Below are 14,353 nucleotides of genomic sequence, written 5' to 3' on the forward strand. Positions count from 1 at the left end.
ATCACTTTATTTATTTTTAATTTGTTTAAATTTTACAATTAAATGTAATTAAAAAGAGAAAAATGTTATAAATTAGTACATAGATAAAAATAAAATAAAAAATTAAGGGTGTATTTGATTTAGAGGTAAGAAATGGAGTAGATAAAATAGAAGAAACATAATTTGAAAAGGGAGAAATAAAGTATAAATAAAATGATATGTTGTATTGTTTGGTTTAACAAAAATATGAGAAATAATATTTTTTGTGTTAAAGAAAATCGATTTCTTAGCCTGAAAAAATTATTATTTTTTCCTTAAAAATCTATTTTTACTCCAAACCAAAAGATGAAAATTTTAAGTTGTGGATTCACCACTTGCAACTTTAGTCTTTTATACCAAACTCCACTGTCTTATTTCCATCTTCGATCTTTTATCTTTGTGTGCATATATGAACACAACCAAAGAGATGGCAAAAAAAAAATGTAAGTATTAAAAATGTAATTTTGTTAAAGGATTATAGCAGATGAATGATATTTTTTATAAGTAAATATTAATTGTTAGTTTATTAAATTTTTATTAATAAAATGAGTCGAATTTGTAATTTTTTTTCTTTTATTTTTTTAATCATTAAACCAATCTTACATCTCTTTAAATGTATTTTTATGAGAAAAAATTATCCCATTTTCCTTATTCATGTGACTTTTTTTTCATTTTAATTTAACTTAATTGTAAAGTTATAATAAAAAAATTATTGTCTAATACTATTTGAAAAATGATGAAGAATGGGAATTCATAACAAAAATATAGATGACAATTCACCGTGATTGGGTTGTCATATATATCATTTTGAGTGGGCAAGCGACTGGGGTCAAGAAGCGGCCAACGAGCACAGCCGTGTGATTGTGAAAGGTTAAAACCAACAATAAAATTGACGAGATATATTTTTATTATTTTTGAGTTTGAGTCAAAACCTTTTTAATAAGATATGAAAAATCAACTCAGTCTCGATTTTTTACATAATACTTTTTTAATTTTTAAAATTTTAATGATTCGAGGGTTTTGTGGGGTTTGGCGGTTAGGGTTTAGTTTCAGTATTTAAAAAGTGAGAAAAGAAAGGTATGTGGCCATATGTTAGTAATTCGTTGGAAGTAACGCTAGCTTCAGAAGTCGATGGTTTGCTTTCTTCGCACCGTGTCCGCCCGCCTCTTCTCCTCCTCGGTTTGCCACTGTAAAACCCCTTTTTCCTTCTTTTTTTCCTTCTTCTTCATCGTATTCGCTCAATTCACTTTCATTCCTGATGTTTCCTTGTTGATTGCACTCTTAATCGGCGATTGGGGTGCATTATCTTTGAATCGGTTTTCTTTTTCCTGTAATTTCCCGTTTAGATTGGACTTTTCTGTGGTATTTACGTTCCCTGATTTCCTAGCGATGCCAATTTGTTTTTGTTCAGTCAAACTTTTCTTTTTTAACCTAAGATATTAATTGTTGTGGACTGTGGTTGTTTTTTGTTCTGTATTCTACTGTTTGATTTTATAAGCCATGAACCTCTTGAATGATTTTGTGGCTGAAAATTCTATTGTTCAATTAAACCAATTTTCACTGCTCGGGTCGTTCTATTTTTAGCCTTCTGTTTTGATTGTTGGAAATACTTAGCACTTGATCGTCATTGGGGTTGTTTACCTATTTTCCTTTTTGAATATGTAATGCAAATATTGAAGAATCTGTTTGGAGTTTGAACACTCCTTTGAGTAATCCCTTCTCTTTCTCTTCCTAATCATTATGCATATGGGTTTGGGAACATGACTTATCATGGAAGTAGTGCGAAGGTCATTATGGGTATGGTTCACATTTCTGTTAATTTTACTGGCCATCTTTTGTAAAAGATGAAGAGATAATTCAGAAAAGTTGTTGTAGTTTGAGAAATTGAGTCCATGTCATTGATTTACCTGAATAATCTAATCACAAGGCCAACCAATTCATAAAAGCATGCTGACGACTACTTGCAGTATTATTGCGTTCCAACAACTTTGAACCCAAATGCATGCAGTATGATTGAGCTATTGACTGGCTCAATTTGTTGACACCATAAGAGAAAGTTCTTGTCATTGAGCTTCTCTGTAACTTGATGAGAGAAGGTTGTTGGAGCTGTTACCGGAACAGAAAATGAAGTAGAATCCGGAGTTGGAGGATGAGTGGTGATAGGTGTACAGAAAAAGGTGGCAGTGGAGGAGGAGGAACAGTTTCGGAAGCCATGAATAAGGATCAATGTCTAGGTTTCCGTCAGCTTTGGGATATTAAAATCCCACCTAGAGCTCTATCTTTTGCCTGGAGATTACTTTGGGATAGGCTTCCCTCTAAGGAGAACTTATCTAGGAGACAAGTTGAGATTGACAATGACCTTTGTCCCTTCTGTCAAAGCAAATCTGAATCTGCCTCTTATCTGTTTTTCACATGTCAAAAAGTTTTGCCTTTGTGGTGGGAATTTAATTCCTGGGTTAGGGAAGACAGAGTTCTCCATTGTAGGCCGATGGATAATTTCCTCCAGCACTCAGCCATAGCAGGCTCGAAGGTTACCAATAGAAGATGGAAAATATGGTGGATAGCAGCTACAAGGTCAATATGGAAGCTCAGAAATGATATGATCTTTCAGAATCAGCCTTTTCACATCTCGAAGTTGGTGGATAATACAAATTTTCTCACTTGGTCCTGGCTGAGGGGGTGGGAAAAGGATTTTAATGTTCCTTTCCATCAATGGTCCTCTGCTATGTCTATGGCTTTTAATTAGAGTGTGGTCTGTAGGGTTGGGCTTCTGGTGGTTTCTTGTCGGGCAGATGTAATGCTGTTTTTGTTTTCTGTTTCAGGAGATCTTCTCTCCTGTGTTATCTTGTAGTACCTCTGGTACTAGTTATCGTTTAATATATATATTATTTTCGCAGTTAAAAAAAAAACATTAGGTACTCAGCCACTGACTTACAAGCCTAGTTATATTAGTCAGGACTCAGAGTTAGTTGTAACTGTCTGACTTCAATCCATGAATTGAATTGTCATCCTGTATTTCCTTTTCTGCTTCATACTGAATTGAATTGAATTTTATAATTACATTATATGGCTTACTGTGTTCCATTGGGTATAATATTAGACATCAAGGTAATGCCATTGCTCCAAGCATTTTTGGTTCCACTTGATTCTTTTGTTGAACTTTTAAATGATAATGCTATGATGCAAATATTGGGTTCATATTTTCTGGAATATTTGATTAAAAGAATTGTTATTTTAATGCAGGAATGCAGCTGATATAGTTTACAGAAGTTGTGAAGGACCAACAGAGCACTTAAGAGAGTTTAACTGAGAGCTGCAGGGATGGCTCATTTGGATGTTTGTCATCAAGTCAGGTTCATTGGTCAGCTTGAGGAATATGGAAGTAGACTTTCTTCCAGTATTCCTACGGTAGAAGGATCAAAAGATAAAGAAGAAATCGTTGAAGTTAAACCTATCTTCATGCCAAATTTTAAGAAAAGAAAACGCCTTAGCCTTAATCGTCTTAGAGAGATCAAAGCAGATATGTGTGCAAGGCAAAGTAGTGGCACACCTAAAACAAAGTGTGAAAGCATAGACAGATGGTCAGCTAAGAGGTAAATGATTTATGATATTCTTTCTGTGTTGTTACTTGTTACTATCTTCTAACATATATTAAGTTGAGACAGTAACCTAATGCAATGTAGGTATGAGTTGGCTCAGCAAAGCATGTGGGAGGTCTTAAAGGGCGAAGGTGCAACTTTTGAAAATCCAATTACCCGACCTGCACTAAGAATGGCTGCCCGTAAACACATTGGTGATACTGGACTGTTAGACCACTTACTGAAGCACATTGATGGTAAAGTGGCACCTGGAGGAACTGAGCGGTTCCGTCGATGTTTCAACACCAAGGGAATCATGGAGTATTGGTTGGAGAGTGCTAATTTGGATGAGATTCGCCAGGAGACTGGGGTGCAAGACCCTTATATTGGTGAACTGAAAATGCTTAAAATTGAAATGGCCCAGATGAAGAAGTATTGAACTTGGAAACTCAAATTTCATAAATAATTTTGTATGCTTACTATTATATGTTCAGTTTTAATGAGTTAATTTGCATAGCAGAGACATGCAAGAGCTCATTGCCAAGAAGCAAGAAAAAAGTGAAATGTGCTTGATGGAGGTGAATAATTTAATAATTCAATGGTTTGCTATCTTGAATAGAAATTTATGAACTTTTATTTTGATATTTCTTGATAGGAGACACAGAAAAGTTTTGTGAATTGGAAAGCTATGACTGAGCAGCGTGTAACTGAGATTATGACTTCTTTGAAGGGTGTGCAGGTATCTAAGCAAGTTTATTTCTGCACTTTTTCACTCTTCAAGAATATAGATCTTGTTAATAGTTCTTTATTTTTAATGTACCTCCTTAATTAATAATTGTGTAACTTTTTTTTTTTTGGGGGGGGGGGGGGGGGAGGTGGAGCACTTTTTATTTATTTAGGCCTTAATGGGATTCATATTATGTTGAATGTATTATATGGCTTACTGTAGCTTTACATGTTGACAGGGCATGCATGAAAACATGTTGATTTGGAAAACTAAAGTTGAGCAACAGCTAATAGAAATAACCAATAAATTGAGTGATGTGCAAAAATTGAGAGAAGACACCACTTCAAGTTATCCTCCAGTAAGTTGGGAGGATTGGCTAGGAAGCACCAACACAGACAATATTCAGGGAAATGAACTCAACCTGGAGCTGCTTAATGTTCCAAAAGAGGTTGTACTTCAAGATCTGAACTCAACCCTACCAACTCAGCTGCAATGTGTAGAACTGACTAACATGAATAGGTAATCCAAGTAAAATTATATTCTTTAAAACCATTTCATGCTCCCTTTCAGGGCAAAAAAGATAAAGGAGGAAAAAATGTTGCTTTTGTTCTTTCAGTAACCCTCTCATTTTTCTCTCATGATTATAGCAATTTGCTGGAGTTGGTGCCAAAGATAAAGGAAGATCAACCTAATGTGACCCCTGATTCTTCTATGACTGTTAATTCAAAGTCAGACCTTGACAATTCATTGATATTGTATCAGGTGGTGTCAATAGTATTACATGTGTGTGTATAATATTTTCTCAATTTTTATATTTTTCAGTTTAATAATCATCGTATAATATTTTTCTTACAGGAAATGATCATGGAATTATTTACATCGAGGGATAAAATGGAGCAGCAGTTATTGCAGATAGCAAATACTGTATATGGCATGCTGACAATGAAATAGACTCTACATCGAATCGAAGTATCAATCCTAACTTAAGGATTCTAATTTATTACCATTTTCTTTTGCTACTCTCATAGAGTGTAGAGTTTAGATATTGTACAGTGTTAACAATCTTATGGGGAAGTGAAATCCTTTTCCAACCACAAATAGAATGTCACCCACAGTGAGCTTCAAATTGTTGATATTCTTCCCTGGCCTTTTACAATACAATTGGTTTTAAGGTAGGTCACTAGGTCAATGGTAGGGCTGTTATTCAGTGACAATTTTTCTAGTTTTGTTAAGTAAAAAATTAAGCTCCTTTTGGTAGCTCTTCTGGTAGTTTTTTATTAAACATTTTAGCTCGAGTAAGTCATGAAAATGTGCTTAAACCTTATTTGGGGGATAAGTTGCTATCTGTAAAATTTCTACAGTACATCTGATCTTTCGGGTGTTATTAACAATTAACTTATGCTTTATTTTGATGACACAATGTAGCTGATGGTACGTACTTAATCCCTCGACGCAGTTTTTAACATTTGTTTTTACCAAGTAAAATTGAATGAATAATATAGCAGTGTAAATGTTTTTTCACATGATTATTTATATATATATATTATAAGTTTATTTACTTTTATAATAATTATGTAAAAGTCAATGATTATTGGTTGATGGTGTAAGATTTATGATGGTGTAAACTCATTAAAATTTTACTAACGGATTCAGTTTAGCAGGAGGAATTAGTCTTTTATAATGTGATTAATCAAGGTTTGAATTCTACTTAAAGAAGTGTTCAAATTTAATGTCCCATGGTGCCTCAAATAAGATTATTGCCTTTGAAGGAGACATGTGAAAAGTAAAATAAAAATTTATATATCCTGCTTTAGGAATTAGAGGTAGCATCTAAATTAATACTCCAGGTTAATACGGCCTTCAACCTGCATTTCAAGCTTTCCTTTGTAGAATTGCTTTTTCTCTTTGTTTTTTTTTTTTTTGAGAAGGTGGTTAACCAAACCATTAACCACAAATTATTCTCATTCAAACTATTGGAGACAATTTGACAATAGAGTGAGAAATTGGAGACAATAGATTCAAATATATGTATAAATAGGAGGCAAAATACAAAAAAAAAAAAAAAGAACTTTAGGTATATAGTTATATTTTTTTCAAAGTGAGGGTGCATTTGCACACTAACATAGGTCCTCCACAAAACTATCCAAACTCTCCATTAGTCCATTAGTATTTAGTACCTTAAAATTAATTTATTTAGATTTATATCAAATTGAAAGAGATTGATTGAGAGTGTCTGTCTCCAGTAAAAAAAATCAAAAGTGTCTGTCAAACAAACACGAAACTTTCAGGATAAGGGGACGCAAGTGAATTGGATTTTCTTGATGATTATGTCTTAAAAAAATATAGAATGAAAATATTGAAAAGCCTTACTATAACTTAAAATTATTCTCATATCTCGTTTTTTAAGGATAGATCATACATAAATTATTAGTATCGTTACTATTTATTATCCTTGAATTATGAATACCTGACCCAATGGCGGCAGGTGGACTCACGTGCGTAGAAAAAATATTACTCTAGAGTCTAGAGAGTTAAAGTGGATATCCCTCTAAAAACAAAATTGCCCATCATGGCATAATGCATACTTAAATTGTAAATTGGCCAAGTTGTAGAAAGTAAGTAAAAAAAACTGTTTATGTCATTACTTTATTTGAAGTTTTGAGCATATGAATAGCGTAGCGATAATGGCAAAGAGATGAATGGCACGTGACTGAGTGCACAAATCAACAAAATACTGCCTCTTAGAAAAGCCCCTCCATTGGATTCGTTAGAAGACTTTGTCGTAACTATAAAGTATAAACATTTGTACTCGTTCATTCAGTCACACACGTGATCAATTGCATTCTACAGTCCTTTTCAACCTCTTTCGAGGTCATGTGATTCTTCTGATTTTACATGCACTCGCGTATAGAAAAATAATAATTCTGACTCCTATTATAATTATCATTAGTCCCTCTAACTTATTTTTTTATTCTTTCTTTGGGTGAGCCGGAAAAGAAGAGGTCATATACTTTCTTTGGGCAAGAAATACACTACCTAAATAAACAGGGTGTTTATGGATTGGACTAAATCAATTTCAACGACAAAAATCATTCAATTCAATTATTATAATTTTTTTATAAAATTTAAATATAATTCAATCTAATTAAGAATATAAATGATTAATATTGAGTTGTGTTTGATCTAATTTTATATCTAATTCAATCAAATATATATGGTTAGGTTGAGTTTGTTGTTCTTTGTTGTGCAATCCAACCTGAATTAAATTATTATGATATCAAAACTCTTTTGCTTGATATTTATCTCAAGTTGACATTGAATAAAATGTAAAAATTGTATTATATTATCATATGAAGAAAACAGAAAAAATTGTCTCTATCATGTGTTTTTTCTTCTCATGTGAGCAAACATTAAATAATAATTGAATAATTTCATGGTTACTTTTCATGTGGTAATCTATCAAAAACAAGCTTAAAATGTTTTTATCTACCAGGTACAGGGTAGCTCGTCGAGGTATGGGAGAGTTATGATGGCTCTTTCAAAAGAAGTTTAAAATTCTCACCTACGGTTTGCATGCGTCATTAATTAAGATAATATAAAAGAAGAAAAAAGTGACACCAACAGCTTATTAATTGAAAATATGGGGTCTTTGATAAAAGGATAAGGTTTAAGTATGTCTTGGTACATTTTTTTCTCTCTCAACACTCTGTACTTTGTAGACTTCTTTAGAATTCATGTCCGTCGCGAGTTTTTCTTCCAGAATAAAAAAAAAATTGAGTATCTTTTCCATTTTAAAAAACTAGTGACAGTGACTAATACATAATTAAATATATTTATATTCATTTAAAAACATTTTAAGAAAATGAGGCATGTAACATCAATTACAAGTGCCCCAAAGAAAATACACCTTGGAAGAGTAAAAGTGGCTAGCTCCACGAAGATACCTCCTTAACATATACTTTCTAAACGTGTTTTCTTGTATAATTTTTAGACAAATAGAGCTTTTTTATTTTATTTTATTGATTAATAATAGCAGAACATGTCCTTCATTCAATTCAAAGTCTAACGTGACCAGCCCATAGTTACCTTGAGCTTGTTGTTGGCTGTTAATTTGTTGAGAGAGAGCAATCAAAAACATTCATGGCGTCTTCCAAGGAGAGAGAAGAAAACACCAATTAACCACCACCTGATAGGCTGATACAATACAATCTCCTTTCCTTTTTCGACAACAAGAATGGCTGCGAAATCTAGTTCGAGTTCGACAACAACAAACGTGGTGACTCTGAAGGCGGCGTGGGTTCTCCCGCAGCGCACGCAGAACATCCGTGAGGTGTACGAGGTTGGGCGGAAGCTCGGGCAGGGCCAATTCGGGACCACCTTCGAGTGCACGCGCCGTGCGAGTGGTGGGAAGTTCGCGTGCAAGTCGATTCCGAAGCGGAAGCTGCTGTGCAAGGAGGACTACGAGGACGTGTGGCGGGAGATTCAGATAATGCACCACTTGTCGGAACACGCCAACGTTGTCCGCATCGAAGGGACGTACGAGGATTCCACGGCCGTGCACCTGGTCATGGAGTTGTGCGAGGGTGGAGAGTTGTTTGACAGGATCGTGCAGAAGGGACACTACAGCGAGAGACAGGCGGCGAGGTTGATAAAGACGATTGTTGAGGTTGTTGAGGCGTGTCACTCGCTAGGGGTCATGCATAGGGACCTTAAGCCTGAGAATTTCTTGTTTGATACCATTGATGAGGATGCTAAGCTTAAGGCCACCGATTTCGGCTTGTCTGTTTTTTACAAGCCTGGTGGGTTTCTTTTCTTTTTATTTCTAATTAATCATCTGTAGGGAGATAGATGTCAGCCCTTAAATCACAATTTTTTACCTCTCACCCAAGGGATTTTCTAGATTAGGCTTGGTGTTGTGTGAGAATGAACTGGATTAGTTTATCTGTGCAGGGTTAAAATGGGTAAAATAAAAAACAAGGAAAGGGAGCTCTAATGGATAACTTTTTAATTCCAACATTTTCTTCCATTGTTTTGGTGTCTTAACGCATGACTCTTTTCCTTTTCTATCTGCTATACAATAGCTATATATGTGCCACTGATTATCATGTGGAACCTATACTCGGCTATTTAAAATTTAAGTACAAGTTATGCAGTCTCATCTTACTGTTACAACTCTATTTTTCTACCTTTGTTGGATCAACTGGAAATGCTTACATGCTAGCTGTATATGCCCCTACGCCTAACACCTTAAGATACTTTTCAGGTGAATCCTTTTGTGATGTTGTCGGGAGCCCATACTATGTCGCACCAGAGGTCTTGCGCAAGCTCTATGGACCTGAATCAGATGTTTGGAGTGCAGGGGTTATTCTGTACATCTTATTAAGTGGGGTGCCACCATTTTGGGCCGGTAATTATTTGCTATTTATATGTTCAATTATCATCATATTTGTGGTTTCTTCATTGATATTACTGATCTGCATATTATTACCTTCAGAATCTGAACCGGGGATCTTCCGACAGATTTTACTAGGAAAACTTGATTTTCATTCTGAGCCTTGGCCTAGCATTTCAGACAGTGCCAAGGATCTAATTCGGAAAATGCTTGATCAAAATCCAAAAACAAGGCTTACAGCACATGAAGTACTCCGTAAGTCTCTTGAACTCCAAAAACTAGTTTACTACAAACTACTAAGTACAAACAATTCTTAGAATGGCTTAACAGCTGTAAGATGTCTTTCTATGTCAGGCCACCCATGGATTGTTGATGACAACATTGCACCTGATAAACCTCTTGATTCTGCAGTTTTATCACGTCTGAAACAATTCTCTGCCATGAATAAATTGAAAAAGATGGCATTGCGTGTAAGGCTTCTTTAGAACTTTTTACCAAGTCTAGATAATTTCTTTGTGCTTGTTGAATATTATGAGATTTTAGATATTGAGGGAGGAAAAGAGATAAAAGAGAATGAAATAATAAATTGTTAATGACGAAGATGTATTTCAATGTATTGAAGTTATGTTATATGTTTATAAAACCTAGAGTACCAATCATTATTTATTTTAACCAAAATCCTAACTAATTTGAGAAACAAATTATAATCAGATAAGGAAATATAATTATTCATCCTAAGAGATAATGAGGAAACAGGGAAATTAAATATAGAATTGGATATTTTAGTAACAAGTTTGCTTCCATGAGTTCTCAGTTGTGTGTCTTCATATGCATATTTATTACTAGAAATGGATTTCTCAACAGCTATCATTGGTTAGATATATTTCATTGATATAAAGGCTGATTTTTACTTTATATAGATTCTTGTTATACACGTGCTTTTGGATTCTGTTTCTTAATTTTGGTTCTCTGGTTTGACTTGTGAAGTCTATTTTGTTCGAGTGTTGGATATGGACCATGAGGCAGCCTCATCCTTATTATAAGATCATTTAGATGATTTTTTTTTTTTTGTTTAATTTCTTAATTTCAGTTCAGCTCTGAAAGAACTTGAACCATTCTTTTCATGCAAGTTTTGGTTGCTTCAAGTAGAGAATACCAAGGTCGGAAATCTAACAAATATAATTTGAAAGAAGTTCATTTACATTCCTTGTTAAAATTGTCATTTTCCCTCATTGTTCCTATGCCAAGTTTTCTATTAAATTAATGCTAATCTGCAGAAATGAAATACTTTCCAACCTTAGCCTTAACTTCGAGCATCATTATGTTGTCTCTGGTTCGTTAAACATCGGAGTTCATAAAGTCTTCCTGGAAACAAGAAATTGAATGTGATCCATATGTGAGTCATGTGAATGTCATCCTAATACCAAAACAATTACAGTTTTGCTTGCTTGATCTTAGGTTATTGCTGAGAGGCTATCTGAAGAAGAAATTGGTGGACTGAAAGAGTTATTCAAGATGATTGACACAGACAACAGTGGAACCATAACGTTTGATGAGTTAAAAGATGGTTTGAAGCGAGTAGGATCTGAACTTATGGAGTCTGAAATCAAGGATCTTATGGATGCTGTAAGATTTTTTTAGGAATGCTAATAACAGTGTAATACTCCTCAACATACTATCATTAGGTGAAATCTATGTGGGTTGACCCAAATAAGGATCACATGAATTTCATCTAACAAAAGAGTATTTTGAAAAGTGTCTGTTATTAGCATTTTCTTTTTGGTAAATTATGTTCATTTTCTTGATATATGATGCTTTGCCTTTAATTTTTTAACATAAGATCTTATTTGGCAATGGCAGGCGGATATTGATAAAAGTGGGACAATTGATTATGGTGAATTCATTGCTGCCACTGTCCATTTAAATAAGCTGGAGAGAGAGGAAAACCTAGTGTCGGCCTTCTCCTATTTTGACAAAGATGGCAGTGGTTACATAACCCTTGATGAGATACAACAAGCTTGTAAGGACTTTGGTTTAGATGATATCCATATTGACGACATGATCAAGGAAATTGATCAAGATAACGTAAGTATCATTCTATGTCTTGTCATTGTAAGTTTTCTTGTAATGAGGCATAAGATCATCAAATTTCATCTTGTAATGTCTCCGTCGGTGTCAAATTTTTTGTTGGGGGTATTAATGGAAGGTTTGTGGTGCAGGATGGGCAAATAGATTATGGGGAATTTGCTGCCATGATGAGAAAAGGCAATGGAGGAATTGGGAGGCGAACTATGAGAAAAACACTAAATTTAAGAGATGCTCTTGGATTAGTAGACAATGGGTCCAATCAAGTTATTGAGGGCTACTTTAAGTAATAATTACTTGGAGACAAAATTGACCAAATATTAATTTAGTAAATTTCTACGTTGTTTGTAGTTGCTTGACCAAATTTTGCGTATCTTTTAAATTATAGACCCATCTTTCCTGGAAAGTTTTTCATCTTGATCTGGATGAGGTCCATGAAAAAATGAAATGGTCCATACAACGAATTGCAGCTCCTTTATAGTTTATATCATGCCCCATTTAATTTCAGGGTCTGTTTGACAGGGTGAAAGGAAAAATAAAGGAGGAATTTTCTTTTCTTCTAAACTAAACAAGAGAAAAAATTATATTATTATCCATGTTTTCACTTCCCTCTTTCTTTTCTTCTATTCAAACACATTATTAATCAGTAATAATGGACTATTACTCAAATGAAATTTCTCTCTCTCTCATTGTATATAATATCTTATTCACTATAGTATAATATAACTGAGCATCAATGATGGATCACATACAATCATTACCTTCTTTCACTTGCAGTAGTTGTCCTCACTCATCATCAATGATGGATCACATGAAAGAAGAAAATGACTAATACCGAAAAAAAAAACGACTTACAAATGCTGTGGGACACCCACTTTTCCTAATTTCGACCCAAAATTAGAGAAATTAAAATCTCCATGCTTTTGTTTTCTTGGAGGCAGTAAGCTTCGTGAAGAAAATAAGGAGAAAAATAACCGTGAATGCCATGCAGATTTTTTATCAAGGTATTTTCTTGGCAGTGATAAAAGGTTCGTCAGTTCTTAAAAAATAGTATTTCAATGCTCTATCCATTTGACAAACTTAATCTAATCTAGTCCTTCAATTTGGTTGATAGGAAATAATAATCATGAAGTACCCAAATGTAGTTTATCATAGTACCATCTAAGTTTAACAACAACTTATGGCTTGAAGATCAAGAATATTTAAATGACATGCTTGCAGCAAACCCCCAATCCATTGTTCTCATCAGTTGTAGAAAACACAAAAATGATTACTTAAGCAGTGAGCACACAGATAACTTACACAAAACCATGTGTTAAAAAGACTACAAAGTTACTATCTCTATGGAATTCCAAACTATCTAGTCTAAAGTAAGTTAATGCTCAAAGGGACTTTCCAGCTGTCATAATCAATCATTGAAAATTGTTGGCTTGAAACATGTAATTCAATTTAAGTAGTAAGGTGTAAATCTTTATCAAAATAGCCCCTGTACCCTTGCATTTACATTTATCAAAAAGATGGTGTGAGAAAGCTAACATGCTAGCACAGAAGAAATTCTGAGATTTTGACAATTGTCCTTCAACCTTTTCTGAAATTTTCTTAGTTACAAATGATTGACTGTCGGCATAAACAGACACAAGTAGAATTAGAGACATGTAATAAAAATCAGAGCCATATCAAACATCATTAACCTTGAGTGATGTGAATAATAATGATAAGCCACTTATGCTTCGGGGATACCCAAAGGCAATAAATAGTTTCAAACTTCTATACATTAAGAGTTCAATTAATGGTAGTAATTATGAGCTTAGTATCTTCAAATAACACATACTAGTCACATAGCAGTTACAGTATAAACATAAAAGATTCACATGGACCATGAAACCAAAAAAGTAAAGGACCAATGTTACATCAGACAAGCTAACTGTGTAGGGAATTCTATTCCAATTAAGAAAAAATCTACCAAAGTCAAAACAGAAATTCTATTAATTTCTTCTCAAAATAAAAATTCAACGAAGAATCGGAACCCACCTCCCATCCATTTTCACTCAAAACAGAGAAGAAAACAAACCACATAGAAGAAAAAAAAATAACTCCAAAAACAAATCCAACCATTTTGTACAAGCTACAATAGATTGTCAAAATTAGTTTGATTATATTTAGAGTGATTCATCACTGAATTAACAAAATTAGGTTGATTTATTGTCATAATGATTGTTAATGATGACATGGCAAAATATGTTCCTTATGGATTTTTGGTTCACTTCACTCTATAGTCTATACTAACCAACTTCATTGTTCAGCCTCAGTCAGACAGTGATAAAACCTAATTTAATTGGTTTGCAATACCCACAGCATGGTCAATGTTATCTTCCATGATATGAGCTTATAACATTTCTCATCATTTAGTTATACTTATTTCACCTCAAAGAAAAACATCAAATTAAATGGTAACAGACCAATGTATTTTCCTAGAGCAGCTGCTATGTAATTTGTGGTTGACTGTCAGAAGGAGGACACAAGTAAGAGGTCAGGAGGAAGAAGTAGGGGTAA

The 14,353-nt window shown here is 34.0% G+C and overlaps 2 protein-coding genes across 3 annotated transcripts; both read left to right on the top strand.

Annotated features, from left to right (window-relative positions):
* The first annotated feature begins 1,015 nt into the window (after positions 1-1,015).
* On the top strand, positions 1,016-5,735 carry LOC114420957 (protein DYAD-like). Of its 2 annotated transcripts, none has more exons than XM_028386682.1 (8): positions 1,016-1,207; positions 3,262-3,611; positions 3,702-4,028; positions 4,117-4,174; positions 4,261-4,335; positions 4,562-4,842; positions 4,971-5,085; positions 5,179-5,735. In XM_028386682.1, the coding sequence occupies exons 2-8, from the start codon at positions 3,340-3,342 to the stop codon at positions 5,272-5,274; spliced, it is 1,224 nt and encodes a 407-aa protein (XP_028242483.1). In that variant the 5' UTR covers positions 1,016-1,207; positions 3,262-3,339; the 3' UTR covers positions 5,275-5,735. The 2 variants fall into 2 exon arrangements, with proteins under 2 accessions (XP_028242483.1, XP_028242482.1); XM_028386681.1 differs by having other exon boundaries at positions 1,020-1,207; positions 4,252-4,335.
* A 2,532-nt stretch (positions 5,736-8,267) lies between these two features.
* On the top strand, positions 8,268-12,264 carry LOC114420958 (calcium-dependent protein kinase SK5). Its single transcript, XM_028386683.1, has 7 exons — positions 8,268-9,122; positions 9,587-9,730; positions 9,818-9,970; positions 10,070-10,185; positions 11,174-11,341; positions 11,576-11,800; positions 11,935-12,264. The coding sequence occupies exons 1-7, from the start codon at positions 8,558-8,560 to the stop codon at positions 12,088-12,090; spliced, it is 1,527 nt and encodes a 508-aa protein (XP_028242484.1). The 5' UTR covers positions 8,268-8,557; the 3' UTR covers positions 12,091-12,264.
* The last annotated feature ends 2,089 nt before the right edge of the window (positions 12,265-14,353 follow it).

This window comes from Glycine soja, chromosome 8, assembly GCF_004193775.1.
Source record: "Glycine soja cultivar W05 chromosome 8, ASM419377v2, whole genome shotgun sequence".
NCBI lineage: Eukaryota > Viridiplantae > Streptophyta > Magnoliopsida > Fabales > Fabaceae > Glycine > Glycine soja.